Below are 20,853 nucleotides of genomic sequence, written 5' to 3' on the forward strand. Positions count from 1 at the left end.
CCACATCAGGCATTAACAGAAATATTCAATCCCACTGAATAAGACACTAGTAATTTAATACAGAAAAGACTGAGTTATTTAAGCCATATTTAGTTCAGGTCATGAAATAACTTCTCATCCAATTTCCAACTGAACTTTAAGCCACTTTGTGCAAAAAATAGTATCCAGTCCATGGATCAGTAGTTCTCTGAGAACACCATACATTAGTTTCCTAGAGTTCCCATAATCTACCACCACAAACTGGTGGCTTAAAACAACAGAAATGGTTTGGGGCTGGGGATTTAGCTCAGTGGCACCGTGCCTGACTCGCAAGTGAAAGAACATGAGTTCGATACCCAGTACCCCCCCACCAAAAAAACCACAAAAAAACCCACAAAAGCAATGGTTTCTTTCATAGTTCTAGAGGCTCTAGGAGCAGAGCCAAGCACTGCAGGGCTGATTCCATCTGAAGGGAGACTCTGCTCCATGCTTTTCTACGAGCTTCTGGGGTTGCCAGAAGTCCTCCATGTTCCTTGGCTTGTGGACACTTTGCTCCCATCTCTGCCCCATCATCATAGGTGACAATCCTGTGTGACAACCCTACATCTGTGACCCCACAAACCATCTTCCCTCTGTGTGTCTGGGTCTTTTGCACAAGGACACCAGTCATGTTGGTTTAAGGGACTGCCCTACCCCAGCATGGTCTCATCTTAACTGACTATCTGTAATGAACCTACCTCCCAGTAAGGTCACATTCTCAGGTTCTGGGAAGGACAAGAATTTTGAGGAGACCCTTCCCATACAGTAACAAACCTTTCAGAGGAAACAAATGAACAGTGGAGATGCTCATTTATGGAGCAGAAAAACAACTTAAATGGTGAATCAAAATGTAATTATAAGCAGTGATGAAAGGTTAAGACTTCACCTTGAAACAAACTACAAAACTAAACTGATGAACCATTTAACACTAACAATATTCAGATTAACCTGTAACTACACACTAATTCTCAAGATAAAGAATGAAACAAATATTTTATTTTATTAACAATGGTTCTATCAAAACTCTATCATAGAAATAAAAACTAAGATGCATCATGTTCTGGTACAAACACCCAATGATAAATGTAAATGTATTTTATACCTAAAATGTACCAATAAATATATATATTTAAAAAATAAAAAAATAAAAAAATAAAAAAAATCAAAACTCTATCACAGCACTATCTGACATTCATCACTTCATGTGGATCTTCATGTAGCAGATTTAGAGAGTAACTTTTACAGAAAATAATCAAGGGTATCATCAGTTTTCTCAAGGGCTTCTCCACATATGATACTTGAGTCAATCTTTTGATATTCAAAAGAAGAAGTTTCCTCTTATTATTATAGAATTTTCTTCTTCAACTGTTAACTAATCTTATTCGTCCAGCCTCCTGGTCAAGCACAGCTTCCATCTCATTCCCACCGCCTTTTGTGACATCCTTCATCTTTTGTTCAACTTGCATTCTGTACTGCACAATATCAAGGGCCAACAAGAGGCCAAACGACACAAATAGGGCACGATGGGTGGGAGAGATGCTAGGAAGGACATGATATGCTGGAATGGGGATTCATTTATTAAGTGGCTGGCTCATTAGTGTGCATGTCTGTGTTCTGCCTACCACTATTTCCCTTTAACTTTCTATTTGCAGAAACTCAAGTAGTGAATATTCAGAAGCAGGTCTGCCTGTATAACACAGACAAGCACTGCACTGTATGAGGCAGACCCACTGAAAGTCTACTCTTGCACAGAAATCCTCTCTTCTGATCCTGCCATCTACAGAAGAAGCTGTGTGACAGCTGCTCTGAGGCAGCTTAAAGTCTGTGGGACCTGAAGGGGAAGAGTTGCCCCTGGGTAGGAAGCCCCCGGTTCCAGAGTCAAGGGGCCTTCTCTCTCACCTGCCCTCTTTCCAATGCTTATCAGAGCTCCTGGTATGAACATAATTCCAAAGATTTTATGTTTGTGAAAGTCAAAAATCTCAACACTACTTAATTCCTATGGGGAGGCCCATTTGACTGTGATGTCATGAGCTTAGGAAAGCTATGAGAGGTGACAGCACCAGAAAATAATCAGTATCAAATCATGCTTTAAGGACATGACAGTGACTGTTTCCCAAAGTCCTTGGCTGAAAATAACTTTTATTCTCTTGAGATGTGATAAATTACATGTTTTAACCAGAAAAAAGACCTATATAACCTTTTTTTTTTTTGGTACTGGGGATCGAACTTGGGACCTTGCACTTGCGAGGCAGGTTGGCAGAACCACTGAGCTAAATCCCCAGCCCTGTACATAACCTTTGCATGAAAGCAGCCAGAGTATATTCTGTAAGCACGTTAGCAAATGGTCTCAGAGGGACAGTTCTGCAATTCTGCTGCTGCCTTTCTTCTTTAAGTTTAAACAATACATATCTAATTAATATATATTAGACACAGATACATATATAGAGACCCTCCTCAAAAAGGAATAAGATCTTTAAATGTCTTTAAATGACAGAATCAAATCATTATGGCAAACTGCTAGAATAAAGACCCAACCACACCCTGGCTGCTGCATAAAAGCACAAAGGTCTTCATGAGCATCAGTTAAGAGAAACATGGTGCAGGCTCAGCTCAGGGCAGTTTACTTGTCACTCAGCATGCACAGCAGCCCTCTGAGACAGTACTATTCGCACCTACTCATCAAGTGGGGGAACTGAGCTGGGAAGGCAAAGCAAGTTGCTGCATTACAACTCTGAAGGCTCTGGCCCTTCTAATCCTTACTTTCTATATGTTAATAAACTCAATGTTTGTAAACTCAAGGTTTTCTCTCAGTTCAAAATTATATAGAGACTCACTCATTTTAATCTTCAAATAATAAGCAGCTGGGCCTCATGTTTATTATTTATTGAAGAGTTTACGCTTTATTAAGTACAGAATTATAGATGTTAAACACATAAAAACATCCCTGGGAGTTCAGGCTCTGATAATAATTTCATATTTATAATTGTGTATTCTGAATGATTATTTTATGTATTGAGGGCCCTTTGAAAAGGGGACAAAAGGTTAATACTTAGTATAGTATTCAAAATTCACAAAAATAAGTATGTGAGAAATTTAAGTTCTGTCTCTGCATTGATGAGACAATGGAAAGCCAGAGTTGAGAATACAAAAGATCCTGAGAGTAAAAATCCCTGAGAAGAGCTGAAATGAGAGGATGAACATCCAACTTTTTAAGGGCTTAAAAATTACCAGACTTCCAGTTAAGAAATAAGTAATCTGAGTTCTAGGAGGAATGAATGGAAAATGGGGTAAAGAAAGGTCTGTCTCTGACAGGTTGGACAGGTGGAGGCAGGAGGGGTCCAGAAGGCCCAGGAGGGTGCAGCACCTACTGTCCTGGAGCCTGGGGGAGGGGCGGGGCTGTGGCTGAGCCTCTTCTCCTTGTCCCTCCCCCACCCCAGGAGCCCTTTTTGATGAGGAGGACACAGCTCTGTGATTCACGCCTGGGCCCTCCTCCCTACCCCTAGAGAGAACTCTCAAGGCTCAGTTGCCTGAGAGCAATACTTCGATTCAGATAATGAAGAATCTTCGCATTCCTCTAAAAAGCCTTAGCGCCACATGGCTGAGCCCCAGCCCCACTACCTTTGCAATGGATATGATCCTCGCCTTTGTGTGTGGACTGGGGCTCTTCTTTTTGTTACTGCCCTGGCTCCAGGGTAAACCATCCTTACCACCAACAAAGAAAACTAGAAATATCAGAAAGGTAAGAAACTCTCAGCCAAGACCCAGACAACAATAATTCTCTCTACTTTTACCACAATTTCTACTTTTCCAAGTAAAAAAGAGTGACTGCTAAGAGGAAAAATCTCAGGAAAGAATAGAACATCCTTCCGCTGGGACAAAAAGAAGCAATACGATGTCTATCTGATTTTCTAAGACCATATGTGTGTTTTGCTGGCCAGAGTAGAGGAGAACCCAGTGACTCCATGGGTGAGGACTGGATTCCTGAGAGGTGGGAACCTTTGGGGAGGGCCAGGCCCTGAGCACTGGTTCATCTTCCCCTTCTCATGGCAGGGGTCCACGTTTCCTGACATCCATGGCAGATCTCACATATAAACTCCTCTGTGTGTGGCTAGGAGGAGGACAACAAAAAATATTTTTATATGCATTTTAAAAATGAGTAAGAGAAAAGAAAAAACATGGGCTCCATTAACTCAATGTTAACTGTCACAATACTCATAAATACTGATGGTCTGGAGCCTGAGAGAGAGGAGAGGCCTGGGTCTCTCACTATTTTCTTCTTTCTCAGCAGCCAGTGCAGACTAGGTGGAAGAGCAGGAGAAGGAGAAGGACAGGCGCTCTCAGAGGCAAGGTTCAGTCTTTGAGTTCCAGAGCTAAAATGACCTTGCTTATCCCCAAGGAACCATCATCACCAGGGTTCCAAAGATATAAGGATGTCAGCCACAGAGCCTTGAGAGAGGGGCTCCTGGGAAGGCAATCAGCTGGGGAGTGGGTGTGCTTCTCAGGCTCCCTGCTCAGAATGGACCTGTGCTGAGCCAAGGCAAGGTGTTGCCCAGTTGGGGGCAGTGTAAGCAACAGTGCAACAACACAGCCTGGACTTGGAGACGGGTCCACTTGAGGCCTAACTGCTACAATTGGCTGAGGTTGATTCCTTTGTGAGACGACCCTATTGGTCCAACACAGGACAGTTGTGAGGACCATGGATGTTGAAGGATGTGGAAGCACTTTGTACTGACAAAGCACTGCCCATCTGTGTACCATGCAACCACTGCCAGCCAGGGCCAGAGGACATTGGACACCGATGCTTGGGCTCTGGAGTCAGATCGCCTATGGTGTCCTCTAAGGGGACATTCCCTTCAGCCTCCTGTAAAATCCCCACCCCACCCCCTTACCCTTCATCCCTTATAACCCAGTTTCCCACTGCCCACCTTTTGCAGATTGCCAGATTTACTGCAAGTTGGATAAGAGCCTAATTCCCCTTCTGAAAAGGTAAAGAACTTTCCCCTTTCTTCCTTCCTATCAGGGCTTGTGATGTCACAAAGCAGCACTGGTCTAACCTGGGAGAGGTCCTGGGCGTGGAGGATGTTAAGACTCTGAGGTGAGGGGTAGCAGGGAGACTGTGAAGTTGGGGAGTGGGGCAGTTGAAGGGCCAAGGTCCACATGGACTCAACCCAGCCCCTGGCTGCAGCTGTGCTTCCTATTTATTGCAGCTTCTAGAGGCTGCTCCCTGACCAAGGAAGCTCTCAACAGCCCATATACCAACACCGCCCTGTTGATGTCTACAAAAGAACACCTTGTGGACACTGCTGCTCTATCCCTGGTAGAGGCTTCCCCTTCTTCTCTCACTCCACACCTTCTACCTCTGGCTTCCTCTCCATCACCAGGCCTGTCTGAAATCTCCTGATTTTGTGTGTTCACCCACATTCCTTACCACCTCTCAGACCCCAGAGGCCCTGCTTCCACTGGAAAGACTTTCACCCCAGCCACTTGCATTTTCCCTTCCCCTACCATGTCCCCCCAATCCTGCCACAGCCCCACAACCCTGGTGGGACACAAAAGAGAAGCCAGAACAGCATCGCAGATCTCAGCAACTCTCAAATCTCCAGATTTTGCGTATCCAATTTCAGCAGAAATGGATCCAGCTTTTCTGGGATCTACCCGCTCTGCACAGTGAATCCTTGGTGGCTGCTGCCTGGACCTCTCAGAACCCTTACACTCTACAGGCTCCTTGCTTATTCAACAAAATCACAAAAGCTTGCCCAGTTCAACTGCAGGAACAAATGACCCCACAGCTTTCCCAGGCCCAGACCTTGTCCTGTCTGGAGCTCCAATCCCCATCCTTGATTGTGTCCACCCTCCATTTCCAGCCCCCACCTCTGGGTCAGGTCCAGATGCTGGCCCATATGCAATCCTCTCCCCCAACCCTCCTACCACATCCTCTACCCCAGAGTAGGGACTATGGAGCATCATGCTGTACATCCCATAATAATGCAGGACCACTCATCCCAACTGAAACTCAACACCCTGGGAAGCCCTTGTTGAGAACACAGCCTGAGAGTGGATGAGCTTCAACCTCAGAAGTTCAATGCTCTTGGGAAGGCTCTAGACCTTTCACTCCCAGCAACCGTCAAGGCCAGTGGGTCCCTGCAATCCTTCCTGAGGGTTTTTCAATCAGCCCCAGGCACTGGAAACAACTAGAGCAACACATTCAAAATGTGCTCATTCAACATCAGCGGGACCTGCCCTGCAGGATCCAAGAATCTCTAGAACTCAAATGGCCTCAGAGTGACTTAGTTCATACATGTCAGGCAAAGGACAAACCTGGCCCCTCCGGGTGCTCCTCCCTGTCTACTGGTGGCATCAGCAAGGATAGGAAGGAGATGAAGTTCCAGCTAGAGAAGGACTCGGGCAGGAATGTGGGCCATGTTCTAGGCAAGGTCCCCATAGACCTCTCCAGGGCCTTGGGAAACTCTTCTGTAGTCTTTCCAGGGGTGACTTCTATACAGTCAGAAAGAAACATGGTGATTCCGACAGACAGTGATGCAGGAAATGACAAGAATGCCCTAGAAGGCATGCTGAGAGCACATTTGAGTGTGAAGTCAAGGCAGATCCAGGAGGGGTTGATCCCTTTGAGATTGCGCAGGTCCTGACTTTCTGTCAGTGGACATTTTTCACCTACATGGACGCCAGAAATCTAGCATCTTCCATGAGTCAGAAAACCTGTGTGGGCACCTTCCAGAAGCTTTGCCCCCTCGACCCAAGCACTCAGAAGACTCTGGAGACACATGTAACAAGGCTCTGGGTGAGACACAAGTGGGCCCTCCTCTTCAAGATTCTTAGGGCCATAAACTTCTTCAAGGTGAAAAAGGATCTGCAGTCATCTGTTCCACAGTTTCCCTGTCCTTCCTTGGCCACAGGTGTGTCTTGTGATGATCCCACCACTGAAGATGCCACATTGCTGGAAAAAGCACCTCAGGCATGTCTGAGAGAGGAGGTGACAGTCAGTCGGTCTGTCCCCACTCTGGGCAGACTCTCCGTATCATCTGTGAGTAAAGAGACTGAGAAGGCCCTGACAGGGACCTCACCTGGTGATGCCCAGGGAATATTAAAGTCCTCTCCAGCTGGAGAGGGCAGTAGGCAGCCTTCCCAGCAACTCATATCCAGCCTTACCAGCACAACCTGTGAGAGCAGAACCATCGCAGGGGCCAGCTGTGGCTGCCTAGAAGTCCCTGTGGTGTCTGAAATGTGTGTTGTCCAAGATGGAGGAGAACCAGGGCTTCAGGCAGACATCAGGAGTGAGTTTCAGCACAGAGTGGAGGTGAAGTCAATGAGCCAGTCTCAAGTCTGTGCCCAAGCTGTCCAGGTTCCAGACTCTTCCACTGATGTGCTCCAAGCTGCAGACAATTGTCTTCTGTGGCATCCCAGGGCCATCACAAGGGCCTCATGTTTAAAAAGCCAGGTATCAGAAGGTCTACAGCAGAACAGGGGCGATAGCTGAGCTAAAGACAAGGAGCCAGCTCTGGCTCCAGCAGTTCCTTGTGAAAACTGTACATAAACATGTACACATATATGCACACACACCCCCATACACATTAATGCACACACAAACACCCATTTTTACTGCAAAATAAATGACTGTTAAAAAAAATTGCCATGACACTGCCAAATACTGAGGTGGTCGCCTGAGTAAGTGAATGAAGGTTGATCCATCTAGCTAAGAAGTATCATTTGCCTCTTCATGGACATTCATGTGAGAAGTAAAAAGGGAAGAGTGACAAATAGGTTAAGAAAGGTGCAGTGCTCATACAAAACTGTTCAAAACAAATGCAAACTATCTCATCTTTGAGTCAATTTTACATTCACACTAGGCCAGATTAAATTAGCAGAAGGGGAAATGTGGGTCTCATGAATTTGTCACATTTCCCTCTACTCCCCCACACTCCGGCAGAACTTTCACTGAAATGTGCTTCACTGTGATCTCAGAAGCTGGCATTCAAGGCTGATTTAAAAATCTCTTGGATCACATGACTCATAAGGTCTTTTTTTCCATGCTGGCTGTGAGGAAATCAAACTTGTAATTCACTCAGCATGATGGAGTTTACCTGTTGTTGCTTCTCACCTCTATTTTCACTGTTTCTACCATTTTTATTTTTCTCTTACCCTCCTCTTTTTTTTTTTTTTTTTGGTACTGGGGATCAAACTCAGGACCTTGAGCTTGCAAGGCAGGTGCTGGAACCATTGGGCTAAATCCCCGACCCCTGCCCTCCTCACTTTTAATTATGGCATTTTCTTTTACACACACACGCCCAGAGAAATGGTTAAATAATTTCTGGTAAAAAAGGAGCGGATAACTTAGGAGTGAAATCAAATAGCTGGTTAAGTAAAACAACAACAAAAACATTTTGTGGAGTAGGAAAGGGAATAGGAAAATTGAGAACTAAAAGGCAGTGATGGCGAACCTTTTAGAGCTTTCCATGATACAAACAGCCTGCTGCAGCACACATGCCGTATGTTTACCACCCCTGGTCTAAGGCCAAGATGAAGCTCTTCAATTCATTTTTCTTCTCTGTAACGATTCCATGAAGCATGATATTTAGGTATGTCAGATTTGAACAATTCTGTAAACAATTCCTTGCTTCACCTACGTGGAAAGAGCAAGCAGTTATTTAATGATGGCTGTTTGGGTTCAATTAAACTGAATGGAAGCCGACCAATAAAACAGAGAAAGTGTTACTATGAAGGTGGTACAGAAGGAAGGTACTGTGTACTTAACCATGCCCCCCACAGAGGTATATTGGTGTTCTAATCCTGGAACTGGCAAATGTGATCGTATTTGGTAACAGAGTCCTTGCAGAGATAGTCAAGTATAAGATGAGAGAAGAAAGGATCAGAGTGGGGCCTGCTGACTTTACCGAGTTCTTCTGGCCTTGCTAGAATGGAGTTGGCAGAGACTCCTAAAGACTGAGCTTTAGGTAAAGAGCAGGAGGAAAGTGCTCAGTAACTATGCGCGCCTATCATCTAGCCAACATCCAGCTCTCCACTGTATCCCACTGCATACTCCCCAAGCAGCAATGTTACTAGCTGTGTCCCTCTGGGGGGCTTGATGCTCTTATGCCAATTTGTTAGGACATTTTTTGAGGTTCCCTAAAGAGATCTCTAAGAATTGATTCTGAGAGTCAGAATGCTGCAAAAGTAATGGTGAATGAATGAAGCCACACACAAAAGAGTACATACTACATTTATTATCTCCGCTACACAAAGTGTCTCTAAAGCACAACTCTTAATTGGGGTGCTGGTATCACACAGCATTTCACTTTAAGAGGACTCATTATTTGTATATTTATAATCTCAGCATACACCAATAAAAATTAACTTAAAACCCCATGCGTCCTGGAAAAGAAGTTTCAGGCTCCTGTAGGAGACAAACTCTGAAAAAGGGGATGGAGCCAGAGAGAGGAGAGTCTTAAGGATGAGTAGGACCACAGTCAGCTCCTTGTCAGGATTTCTAATACTATGCCCCTCATGCCAAACTTATTTTTATTTTTTATTTATTTGGTATCAGGGATTGAACTCGGGACCTTGTGCTTGCGAGGGAGGTGGCAGAACCACTGAGCTAAATCCCTGGTCCCCCGAACTTATTTTTAAAAGGCAAGGAATGTTCCAGCAAACATAACAAGAATTGGTTTCCTACCTACTGTGCCACTGTGAACTCTTTCTCCCCTGTCAGGCCCCTCTGCTACACCACCCTGCCTTGGAGCCAGCTGACTATGGACTGAAACCTCTACAAACCGCTCCTAGGGCAGAGAAGCTCGGCCGGTCCCAGCACCCCGAAGGAAGCTCCCCGCCTCCATCCCAGGCTCCTAGGGCAGAGAAGGTGAGCTGGTCCCAGCACCTGGAAGGAAGCTGCCCTGCCACCATCCCAAACTCCTAGGGCAGAGAAGCTGAGCCAGTCCCAGAACCCGGAAGGAAGCTCCCCCGTTGCCATCCCAAGCTCCTAGGGCAGAGAAGGTAAGCCACGTGGGCGCCAGAAACACACCCCCCACCCACCGTGGAAATGAGAAAACACATAAACAAGCCTCAAAAATAGACTTCTAGATCACCTACAGCAACCCCAAAGGGAAACAAGATGGAACAATCTGATACTCAACCACCTGGACTCTCTGAACTGGCAAAAAAAGAAGATCTGGGAAAAATGAAATCAGAAATAATTACTCAGATAACAGCAAAGATTTTGCTCATGGTGCAAGACATAATTAATAAATCTAGAGAGGACACAGATAAAAAAAATAGAGGATCTGAGGAACATGATGGAATCCCAACATAGGGAAACAAATGGAATCCAAAAAACAGATACAAACAGATTTCCAAGAGATTAAAAACTCCATCAAAAGTCTGCGCAGCAGAATGAACCAATGTGAGGATAGAATTTCACATATAGAAGATAAGATTGCAATTAGTGACCAGGAAAAGAAAAATTGCTTTAAAATTGTAAGGGAACATGAGAAATCAATCCAGCAGCTCCTAGATGATGCAAAGAAGAATAACATAAGACTGACTGGAGTCAATGAAGAAACAGGAGAGAGTGCAGATGACATAAAAACACTGTTCGCACAAGTGATGGCAGAAAACTTCCCAAGGAGGGGAAAAGAACTTGACGTACAGATAAGTGAGGCATACAGGACTTCAGCTAGCCTTGATCAAAAAAAATCTACACATAGGCGTATAATAGTTAGGATTTCAGAAACCCAACAGAAGAACAAAATTCTACAAGCAGTGAGAGAAAAGAAACAAATCACATACAAAGGAAAGCCCATCAGAATCACAGCAGACTTCTCAATGCAAACCCTCAAGGAAAGAAGAGCTTGGAGTGATGTATTTCAAGCCCTCAAGGAAAACAGCCTCCAACCCAGATTGATGTACCCTGCAAAACTATCTTTCAAAATTGATGGAGAAATAAGATACTTTCATGATAAAGAGCACCTCAGGAACTTCATGAATACCAAACTGGCCCTCCAAAAAATTTTAGACAATACCCTAGGAAAAGACAATGAGGATCACAACCCCAGGAAACCCAGCAGAATGAATCCATTGGGTGTGACAAATTAAACGCAAAGGGGGAGAATCCAACAAAAAGAAAAAGTCATGACAAGCCTTTTAAAACTTTTAACTTCATCTCCCTAAGGAGTGTATAATTCAATCTTATTATTGTACTGATTAGTATTTTTCTGATTCTAGAGTTGCACACCATTCCTTGTGCTTTACTGGCTATTTATCATCTTATGTCTACATTTTAATTGGGTTGTCTATTAATGAGCTGTAAGAGTTCTTTATATATTCTGGTCATAGGTTATATGCATTGTAAATATGGTCTGTTTAAGGACTACTTTTCATTTTAACGATGTCATTTAAAGTTCTAAATTTTGATGGAATCTCACTTATCAATTTTTTTCTTTTATACATCATGTTTTTTGTATCCTAGGTAGTTCTTGCCTACCCTGAATTCATAAATATTTTCCCTTATAATTTCTTCTTAAAGTTTTATACTTTTAGGCTTTCTTATTTAGGTTCATAGATCCCTTCAAGTTATTTTCATGTATGGAAATAAAGGGTTGAGGTTAATTTTTTATATACAGATAACAGGTGTTCTAGTGCCATTTGCTGAAAACACTATCTCTTCCTCAGCTCTTGAATTGAGTTTATATTCTATAAAATGCTAATGTTAAATAATCTTTCAAAACTCAGTGGACCATATATGTGTGGTTCTATTTCTAGATTCTGTTTTATTCCAGTGATCTATATGTCTTTCCTTACACCAACACTGCCTTGATTACTGTAGCTTTAGAAGAAGTCTTAAAATTAGGTACTAAACATCTTCCAACACTGGTTTTGTTTTTGTTTTTGTTTTTAACTTTTCCAGGTTCTTTGTACTCCTACATAACTTTTAAATTTCAGTATCCAATTCTTCATTTATAGCAAGTATACACAGACCTGAATTTTTATATATACCTTGTGTTTTCTAATCCTGCTAAATTCAAGTACAAGTTCTAGGGGCTCCTAGAGATGTCTTAGTATTTTCTCTGTAGATGATCATTTTATCTACATATAAAGATTTTGCTTCTGCTGTGCCAATCCTATCCTAGTTGTGTCATTTTATTGCCAGACTGTTTTGATGGGGACTAGGTTTCAAAGTTTAATGGACAGATAAAGAGTAAGCATATCTGCCCTTGTTCCCCACCTTAAGGTGAAAGCATTGTATCTTCTCCATTCATATAAGGCGTTCTCGCTGGAAGTATGGAGTACATGTCTTTAATCTGTTGAAAAGTTTCTGTTCTACTTCCAGTCTCCTGATAGCTTTTACCATGAACAGCTGTAGAATTTAGTCCAATACTTTCTCTCCAACTAGTGACAGGATCATATGGCTTTTTCCTTTCCTCTGTTTAAATGATGACTTTTGGGGGTGGATCTTCCAATGCTGAACCAACACTGCCATCCCTATAACAAAACCACTTTCTACATAGTGCCAGATCTGACTTCTAATATTTTGTTTTGTTAAATTTATATCTATGTTCATACTTTTTTCTTCTATTATCTTTATCCAGTTTTAGGATTAGCACAATGTTGAGTTCCTAAAATGAGAGAAGTGTTCCTTCTTTTTTCTGCTTTAATTGTTTGTTATAATTTATCAGTTAAAATGTTTATGAGCCTGCTGTTGTCATATAGGTAGGTTTTCAAGCTAGGAATATACTTTCTTTAACAGGTGCTATTCAAATTTTATATTTCCTCCAGAGTTAGTTTCATTAATTTGTCTTCCAAGGTACTTCTTAGAAGTTGTCAAATTTATTTCAAAAAAGATTTTTGTAATATGCTTTCTATATCCTTTTAAATTCTGTAAAATCTGTGGTAATGTCTCCTAGATCTTAATATTGTAACTTAAAAAATGTATAACTGATATTGTGTAACAGGAAGAAAAGGTCTAAAAGAGCAGGGGAATTGGGAGGGGTAGGGGAAGGGAAAAAAGGGAAAGGAAAAATATGAGAAGAGGAAAACAATGGAAACAAGGTCTTTGCAAATAGGGAAGGGTGGAGGGGGTGAAGGGGGGCCAAGGGAAGGGGGAAAAAAAATAAGAACCAAGAGACTCATGTAATGGTACAAGATCCCAATGATGAATGTAACTGTATTTTATACCTAAAATGTACCAATAACGTTAATGGGGGAAAAAAAAATTAATAAATAAATAAATAATAAAAAAAACCATAACAAGAATCTTAAACTCTGCCTAGAGAAAGCACCATTAGCCTTTTCTTACAATGTACAGATGTGAAAGGGTTTTCTCTATACCAGCACAGAGCTCAGTGATGTTGAGGCTATTCCTGCATTAGTCAGCTTTCCATCACTGTGACAAAGTACCTGAGAGTAATAATAAAGGAGGAAAAGTTTATTCTGGCTCATGGTTTCAGAGGTTATAGGCCATGGTCAGCAGATTCCACTCCTTTGAGGCTTGTGGCAAAGAAGAAGCACTAAGGCAGAGGGCATGACAGAAGGAAAAATACTTCCCTCATAGCAGTCAGGAAGTAGGGAGAGGGACAAGACAGACCCCTCCAGGTTACACCTCAGTGACCTATTCCCTCCAACTGGGGCTCGCCTCTAACAGTTCAGTGCATTAACCCACTGATAAGGTTAGCAACCTCATGTTCTAATCACCTTCCAAAAGTCCCATCTCAACCACATGAACCTTTTGGGGCACATTAAAAACCCAAACCATAAAATTTCTGGGGCTAAAGCACTGTCTATGAGTCATTTTAAATATCTTTTTTTTTTTAATATCATTTTTAAAGGCATTCAGGGCAACTAGGACTTTTGAACTACAGATCTATGTCAGTACTTCCTGAAATAAAATGAGAATTTCTCTCTCTCTCTCTCTCTGTCTCTCTCTCTCTCTCTCTCTGTCTCTCTCTCTCTCCTTTCTTTCTTTCGGTTTTTCTGAGACAGGCTGCAATTCAGGCTGGCCTTGCTAGGCCCAGGATGGTCTCAAATTCTCAGCAATCTGCCTCAGCCTCCCAAGTGCTGGGATGACAGGCATGTGCCATCACACCCACCTCTTATTATTTTTAATACTGTTCCATGCCACTAATAGTTCTTATCTAACAAAAATCTAAAAATGAGCTACTAGGAATCTTTATGCCACCTGTATGACTATTTAAAGTAAAGAACTTTATGTCACTTGTGTACTATAAAGTAAAGCTTACTTTCTCAAGATAGTTTTTTTTCTTTTTATTAAAGAAGGGCATAATAGTTTGTAAGATTCCATTCTCCAAGTACAACTGCAATTAAAATGTACACAGTTACAAAAGAAAACCTGCCCCTCTCCAGGAGGAAAAAAGATATTAACTTTTCAGATGCTCTGTGAATTGCTACTATCATGGTCGTAAGGACCTCAGCTGTTTGAGTTTGTTTTGCTTTGATTCTTGGCACTTTTATTATTATTTCTTTAACAGAAATCATGTTTTACTAATGTATCTCTCTGTGAAACAATCATTGATTTAGATATTAGAGTCAGAATTTCTTTTCAAATAAAATCTGAAATTCAAGGTATTAGTTTATCTAGTAAATTCTACCAATGTACCTGTTGACACATGTATATACAGATGTAACAGACTCAAAGTACATATTTCTTATATCTACCATGAGGCATTAAGATTAATGAAATCGTTTACTTTCATTTTTCAAGCTTCCTCTTCATAACCAGAGAAACTGTTCTCAGCACTCTCTGTGCCTACCCTGGGGCTCTTTCTTCTGCATGCCGTCCCCTCAGAAGCTATGCCATCAGATTATGTCACTTATTTTCACTCTCATCAACCAGAGGCTATAACCACTTATATCGCCAGCTAATTCTCTCCTGAACCCTCAATCCCCTGAAATAAAATTTCTACACAAAATCTCTAAATCTTCCTATAGACCATTCATTCCTCCTCTGAAACCCCTGGATCTGAGACAGGGTCTCAGTCAGGGCCTGGCAGAGTTTTCAAAGTCTGGGTTTGTTTTTTTTTCCATTTCAGAAAGGGGGTAATTCAGTACGAACATCATATATGACTCAACACTCCAGCACAATTCTGTATCAAATGTGCTAATATTTCAGAGGAGTACAATTAGTCACCCCAAGATTGTAAAGAGCCTTATGCCACCAAATGGGTTCATTCCAGTCAGGCTTGTTGCCAAATGCTTTGCAAATACTTCTGTCTTCAGAACTTCCTGGATTTCAGAGGTTGTGGACTAGGATCAGAAGCAATCAGAAGGAGGTGCAGGTTTTTACCTCACATATCCAAGGTCCAAGGCCAGTTTTTTGGCAAATAAATATCAACCATCGACCACACGCTAGGTTTGGTGGATATAACAATGAATACAAGGCACAATCTCTGACTCAAAAGACTACATAATCTACATGAGAGGCGGGCAAGGAACAAGGCAGGATACCACAGCACAGTGGGGCACAGAGAAGCATGAGGAGTCAGAGGCCTCGGCCCTGTGGAGACGGTTTCTTCTCACCTACAGTAACTAAATAAAACCCATCCTGCAGCTTACTGTGAAGGTAAGAAGGCCATCAAAGCCCTAATTTTTCTCAGGCCACCTATTCCAAGGGTGGGATTTATTTTTAAATTTCAATTATGAAGTTCTTTTAAGGGAAAAAGCATCTTTATTTATTTGTTTGTTTGCCCAGATTGTGCAGATCTTTAGTTTAAACTGCCTACAAGGCAAAGTCAACCGCATTATTCACAAATTCTATTTGAATGCCTTCGTGCAAAAATTGATTTATAACCCTCAAGTCAGCATCACAGTGCCTTTCTGGGCACTCGAAGGCCTACACAGAATAGTGACAATGTGACTTCCCCAATGCCCATGTTCCCAGCTGGGTCACTGTGCCCTGTGCATAAACTGGACTATTTCTGTGCAATGGGCAGAGGCGGGGTGACTAACTACCCTGCCATCTTGTAAATGAACTCATTTTTCCATTTCTATGGGCTTTTCTCAAACTCTTGGTTGTAAAAAGGCAAAGGAACCTGGAAACCCAGATGGCTGGGCTCTGATTGAGGCTGGTCCGAGCCCCGCTGGTAACACCTGGACCAGCAGCTGTAACACCTTGGAACGTGCCAGAAATAGAGAATCGGAGGCTGAATTTCAAGATTCCTAGGCAATTTCCCTGCACAAGGACGTTGAGCAGTGCTGCTCTAGACAGCTGTGACTATGGTGCAGCGATCCTTACCTTCTTACACTTTTTGACTGTCTGTATTGTGGATTCTCAGATATGATAAACATCTGGAGAGATGGGAGTGGTGTGAGGGCCCCCTAACCTCCTGGGTCAACTGTTGAGATGGACATTGGCTGTGACTTCATATCTTCTGGCAAGGGCAGCTTGACTCTGCCACACACCCCTCACACTGGAGCATGAGTGTGAACCTCCACCCCACACTCACTCATCAATCTGGGCTTGAGGTAAAGGATGCAGGAGCCCTGCTCCCACCATATGGGTTCCTTGGTTCATGAGTTCTTGCCTCAGGCCCTCCTTCCAGCCTAGACTGACCCTGAAGCCCAGTCTCAGGCACTGATCTTACAACTCTGACCCTGGAAAGCTAAGGATTCTGCCCATTAGCTGCCTTCTTCTTCAAAATCTTCAACTTCCATAGGACCACGCCTGAGGCCCGGCACAGAGGCCTGTCCTGACCTCTTTTCTGTTCCTTAGATACCACCAACTGCCTGATACTCTCACTGCTTCATCTCCTTCCATGCCACTGACTGCCCACAAGCTACCATTACCTCCAGATCTCAGGGCAACAGTGCACCAGGCCTACATTTCTTACTCATGTATTCAGTAAATATTGACTGAAAGTACAATGTGCCTGGGCACTGAATAAAACACACAAGAATCCTGTAGGAAGCTTATGCTGTTATGTAAAAGGATAATAAACAAAATGAAGAGAAATACAGAGTGTAGTGGATGGGATACATGCCATGGCAAAAGCGAGCTGAAGAGGTATTGAGGAAGTGCTTTTGATAGAGGATGTTTCATTTTTTTATGGGTGTGTAGGGAAGGCCTCACTGAAAGGTAACATTAAGCACAATATTCGTGGAATGGCCTAAATTATGAGACCTAACCTATTCCTGCTTTTAGCTATTTCATTTCTTCCTGCTCCCAAGCTCTGCTCTAGTAACCGCAGCATCTGGCACATTCACGCCACATCTCTGCATCTGGTCCTGAAAGCCATTCTCCAATGGCTACAGGTAGCCTCTAGATCAGGCATCCTCACCTACACCAACTACTGCTCATATCTTCTATCTAACTCTGTGGGTCAAGTTCATACTCCATCATCAATGCTTGACCCTGCGACCTGCCTGCACTGCCCCATGTACATGGAACATGACAACAGGTCACCTTGTTTCTTAAATGGAAGATGCAGAGGCTTAGTAAGACACCAGAGCAAATCTTGTCAGAATTTTAAATTATTTTACATTATAAATATAAACAAGATAAAACTATTTGAGGGCTCAGGAATGTATCATTCTATAACTTGTCTAAGAAACTGATGATAAAAAATACTACACAAAAGGTTCATGCTCAGCCACCCAAAACAAAGAGTAAAGATTTCAGCATATCTAATCCTGTGATACAGGTCTGCCTGGGGCACAGAAGTATAAACTATCTTTTAAGGACTTAGCCATTTTGCAGAAGCTGATAAAGTCCTAGATTGGGAGAAACCCAATACATAATTGAATTCAGGGTTGTCTAGGAGAGCTTTACATGATGAATGGAAATATTATATATCTGTGCTGTCCAAGATGGTAGCTACAATGCACATGTGGCTAATGTGCATTTGATGTGTTGCCAGTGTAAATTTTATTTACTTTTAATTAAAACGAAAATATCCACATGTGACTATGAATACCAAATCAGACCATACAGAGCTAATCTAAAGCTCTATTTTTTTTGGGGGGGGGGATAAAGATAAGCCCAGAGAACTTAGGCAAGGCTATAGGATAGACACAAATCTCAAGTATTAATACTCCTCCTATTGGTATCACACTTCAGGATTTTCAAATTGCTCTCACATGCAAGAACCTGTCTGATTCCTCAGATGCACAAGTAAGGCTTTCTATGTTCATGATCCTAAGAGACTACTACTTGCCCAACACCTGAAGGTTCTCCCGGCAGCCTGAGACACTATGCTGTGCTGGCTCACCTTCAGAAGCAGTGACATCATCTGGGTGAGCAACAAGGTCATGAGCTACATAAAAGTTAACCAAGCTGGGCGAGGTGGTGCACGCCTCTAATCCCAGTTACTCAGGGGCGGAGTCAGGAAGATCACAATTTTGAAGCCAGCCTGGGCAACTTAGTGAGACCCTGTCTCCAAAACAGAGTTGACCAAGGTGCAGGAGGAAGATGATACTTGCCAGCAGAACCACAAAAGACTCTGTCTTCTGTTGTGAGAACCAGGCTTTGACAAAACATTTATGAAAACTAAGTCTAGGATGGTTTTATCAGGTTGGGAGCTACAATTTATCTACCCCATATTTCATTCTAGTGGATCATGACCCTTGAAGATTAGGACTCCATCTCTTTAAAATCTTATGTTCTTTTTGTATTCAAGAATTATAGGCAAAAGATCTTCTAAAATTAGAACTGAAGAGCTGCCAACATGTCTTAATCAGATCAAAATTACTATCTACAAAAATTGGCAACTACTAAAAATAAGAATAAAGAAGTGGCTCACAGATATTACTTTACTAAATATAGGAACACCCAGTACAACTTGAATCTCCAGTCAGATGGTGGTTAGAACCAAACCTGTTGGCTTCTGAGGATTTCATGTTCCTACGAGGACGCAAAAGCCTAATTATGATTTGACTCAGCAATGATATCAAAATGTTTCCTGCATTGGATGAGAGATAGGAGTGCTTTACTCCTTTCATTCCCAGGGGTTCTGGGGAGGGGGGATTTCTTGAGGCCACCTTACTTCACAGAGGCAAATCCAAGCTTATATGGATTACTTTACAAAAAGCAGGGAACGCTATGGGCCAGGAGCATGGAGTTTGGCTTTGATCATAGCTGCAGGCCCCACCTGCTTAAAAAGGCAGCAGCAAAGACACAGTTCTTCCTTGCCTTGCTCAAAAACACATGAAATCAGCAGAGATAAGCTGACAGGGAAAATATTACACAAACTGCTGACCCTGCTGCAGGCAGAGAAGGGCTGCCTCAGCTCTCCTTTGATTTTCCAAAGCCTGAGCCTGAGGGAGAGGCAGTTTGACTTTCTTCTTGCCTAGTGCTCCCGATGGCAAGGTGCAGTCAAGATGGTGCCTGCAGGAATACCAGCGCAGAAGAAAGGGAAATAAATAAATAAATAAGCAAAACATGAACACAGGCTAAACAAGGCAGAGACCTGCCCTCAGCAGCCAGGAAAAAAGATCAGAGCCCTAGTTAAGGCAACCAGGTTTCACAGGTTTTTGCTAAAACATACAGGGCCTGGAGCTGTGGCTGTGATCTGTCACATCGTTGTCCTGCCATATGATGCAAGTATGTGCCATGAGGCTCCTTCTGCATGCTCTATTCCTATTGTTTAGTGTGTGTCCCAAGAAGACAACAGGGCTGTTACCCGTGTCTGTGAAGGGAGCTGGAAACAGAACAAGGCACAAACAGCAGCTTTTCCTTGACGTAAACACACAGGTTGTTCTCTAACATTGTAAGCAGCGGATGTGCTGCCCAGTGGTCATCCACAGTGTGCCTTAGAACACAGTTCAACATGAGCCACCAGCCCGACTGGTGTGTGCCTATTTTCCCCTAAGCTCTCTGGAACCCCAATGCAGTCTCCAAAATTCATTCCACTGTGATGCAGTCACTGCTGCCATCCAGGTGCCACGTGTATAGAGTGCCCAGGATTTGCTGGCCATGTTGTTCAACTTTCATAATCCAGCAGGGCACAAGAAAAACACGGCTGCTGCGTGCATGGGGCTGGTAGTTTGGCAGGAAAAAGTTCAGGTGCCTGATCCAGTACCAGTACTCCTATCCCCTAGGCAAGGGCACAAGCTCTGCGGCCCACAAAAGCTGGACAGATGGAGTACGGAGGGCAGGCGGGGACCTGTGGCAGACTGGAGAGCACTTGTCCCATACAATGGTGACAGCTGGCCCTAGCTCCAGCCAACTGTGACCATGTGGGGGTGTGGGCCCAGCAACTGCCAGAACTTCCTTCATTTCAAGAGCAGCTATAAATTCAGACTTTTACATAAAGTCTTCCAATTTTTAAGTGTTGACAGCCAATTTAAAGATTTTAAAAACTCACTGAGTGACAAATGTAATCCAAGGGCCACTAGCTTGCGACTTTCATATTTAAGGCTTAGTTCTATCTTCCCAATTTCCTAATATTTTCAATCTACCCCAACAAATACACCACAGCTGCATGACCACCTCAGCACTCCTCCTGTGCCCAGTGTGTAACTGCCTCATGTTGTATCCCTGCCAAGTTCATCTCCCTCTTTCTTCCCATGCCTGGTCAGATCCCACCCACCTTTAGTGCCCTGATCCAAATCCCACTCCACTAAGTCCTGCAGGCCGGCCTGAGTGCTTCTTCTCTGAATCATTATCTTTCTTATAACCAAGTATCCTTGGTAATGGAGTGGAGGTGCACTCAGAAGTTCCCTTTCGATGTCCTCTGTGTATCTTGTCTCCCCAGTCTGAATGCTCAGCAACAGACACCACATTGCACACTTTGCCAACAGAACATGCAGCATTCAACACGAGTCACGTTCTCTGGAAGAGGACTTAGGACTGACTATAGCAAGGCAGTTAAGAGCTTA

General features: G+C 43.0%; 1 protein-coding gene and 1 pseudogene across 7 annotated transcripts in view; one reads left to right on the forward strand and one right to left on the reverse strand.

The window, feature by feature from the left end:
• Shq1 (SHQ1, H/ACA ribonucleoprotein assembly factor) overlaps positions 1-20,853 on the reverse strand; it is a 113,607-nt gene that overhangs the window by 11,522 nt on the left and 81,232 nt on the right. Inside the window, exon 12 of one of the 7 annotated variants that reach the window (XM_087182018.1) lies at positions 8,482-8,656. The exons of the other annotated variants lie outside the window; for them this stretch is intronic. Within the exon in view, the coding sequence (XP_087038144.1) occupies positions 8,653-8,656 (4 nt within the window). The 3' untranslated portion in view covers positions 8,482-8,652. Of the gene's footprint in view, positions 1-8,481; positions 8,657-20,853 lie in introns of those variants that run through there. 7 annotated transcript variants of the gene reach the window in all.
• LOC110351064 (spermatogenesis-associated protein 31C2-like) lies at positions 6,081-7,665 on the forward strand (annotated as a pseudogene).

The sequence above is a fragment of the Heterocephalus glaber genome, unplaced genomic scaffold (assembly GCF_053883595.1).
Source record: "Heterocephalus glaber isolate CG9 unplaced genomic scaffold, H.glaber_assembly_v1.0 deba00001472, whole genome shotgun sequence".
Lineage (NCBI taxonomy): Eukaryota > Metazoa > Chordata > Mammalia > Rodentia > Bathyergidae > Heterocephalus > Heterocephalus glaber.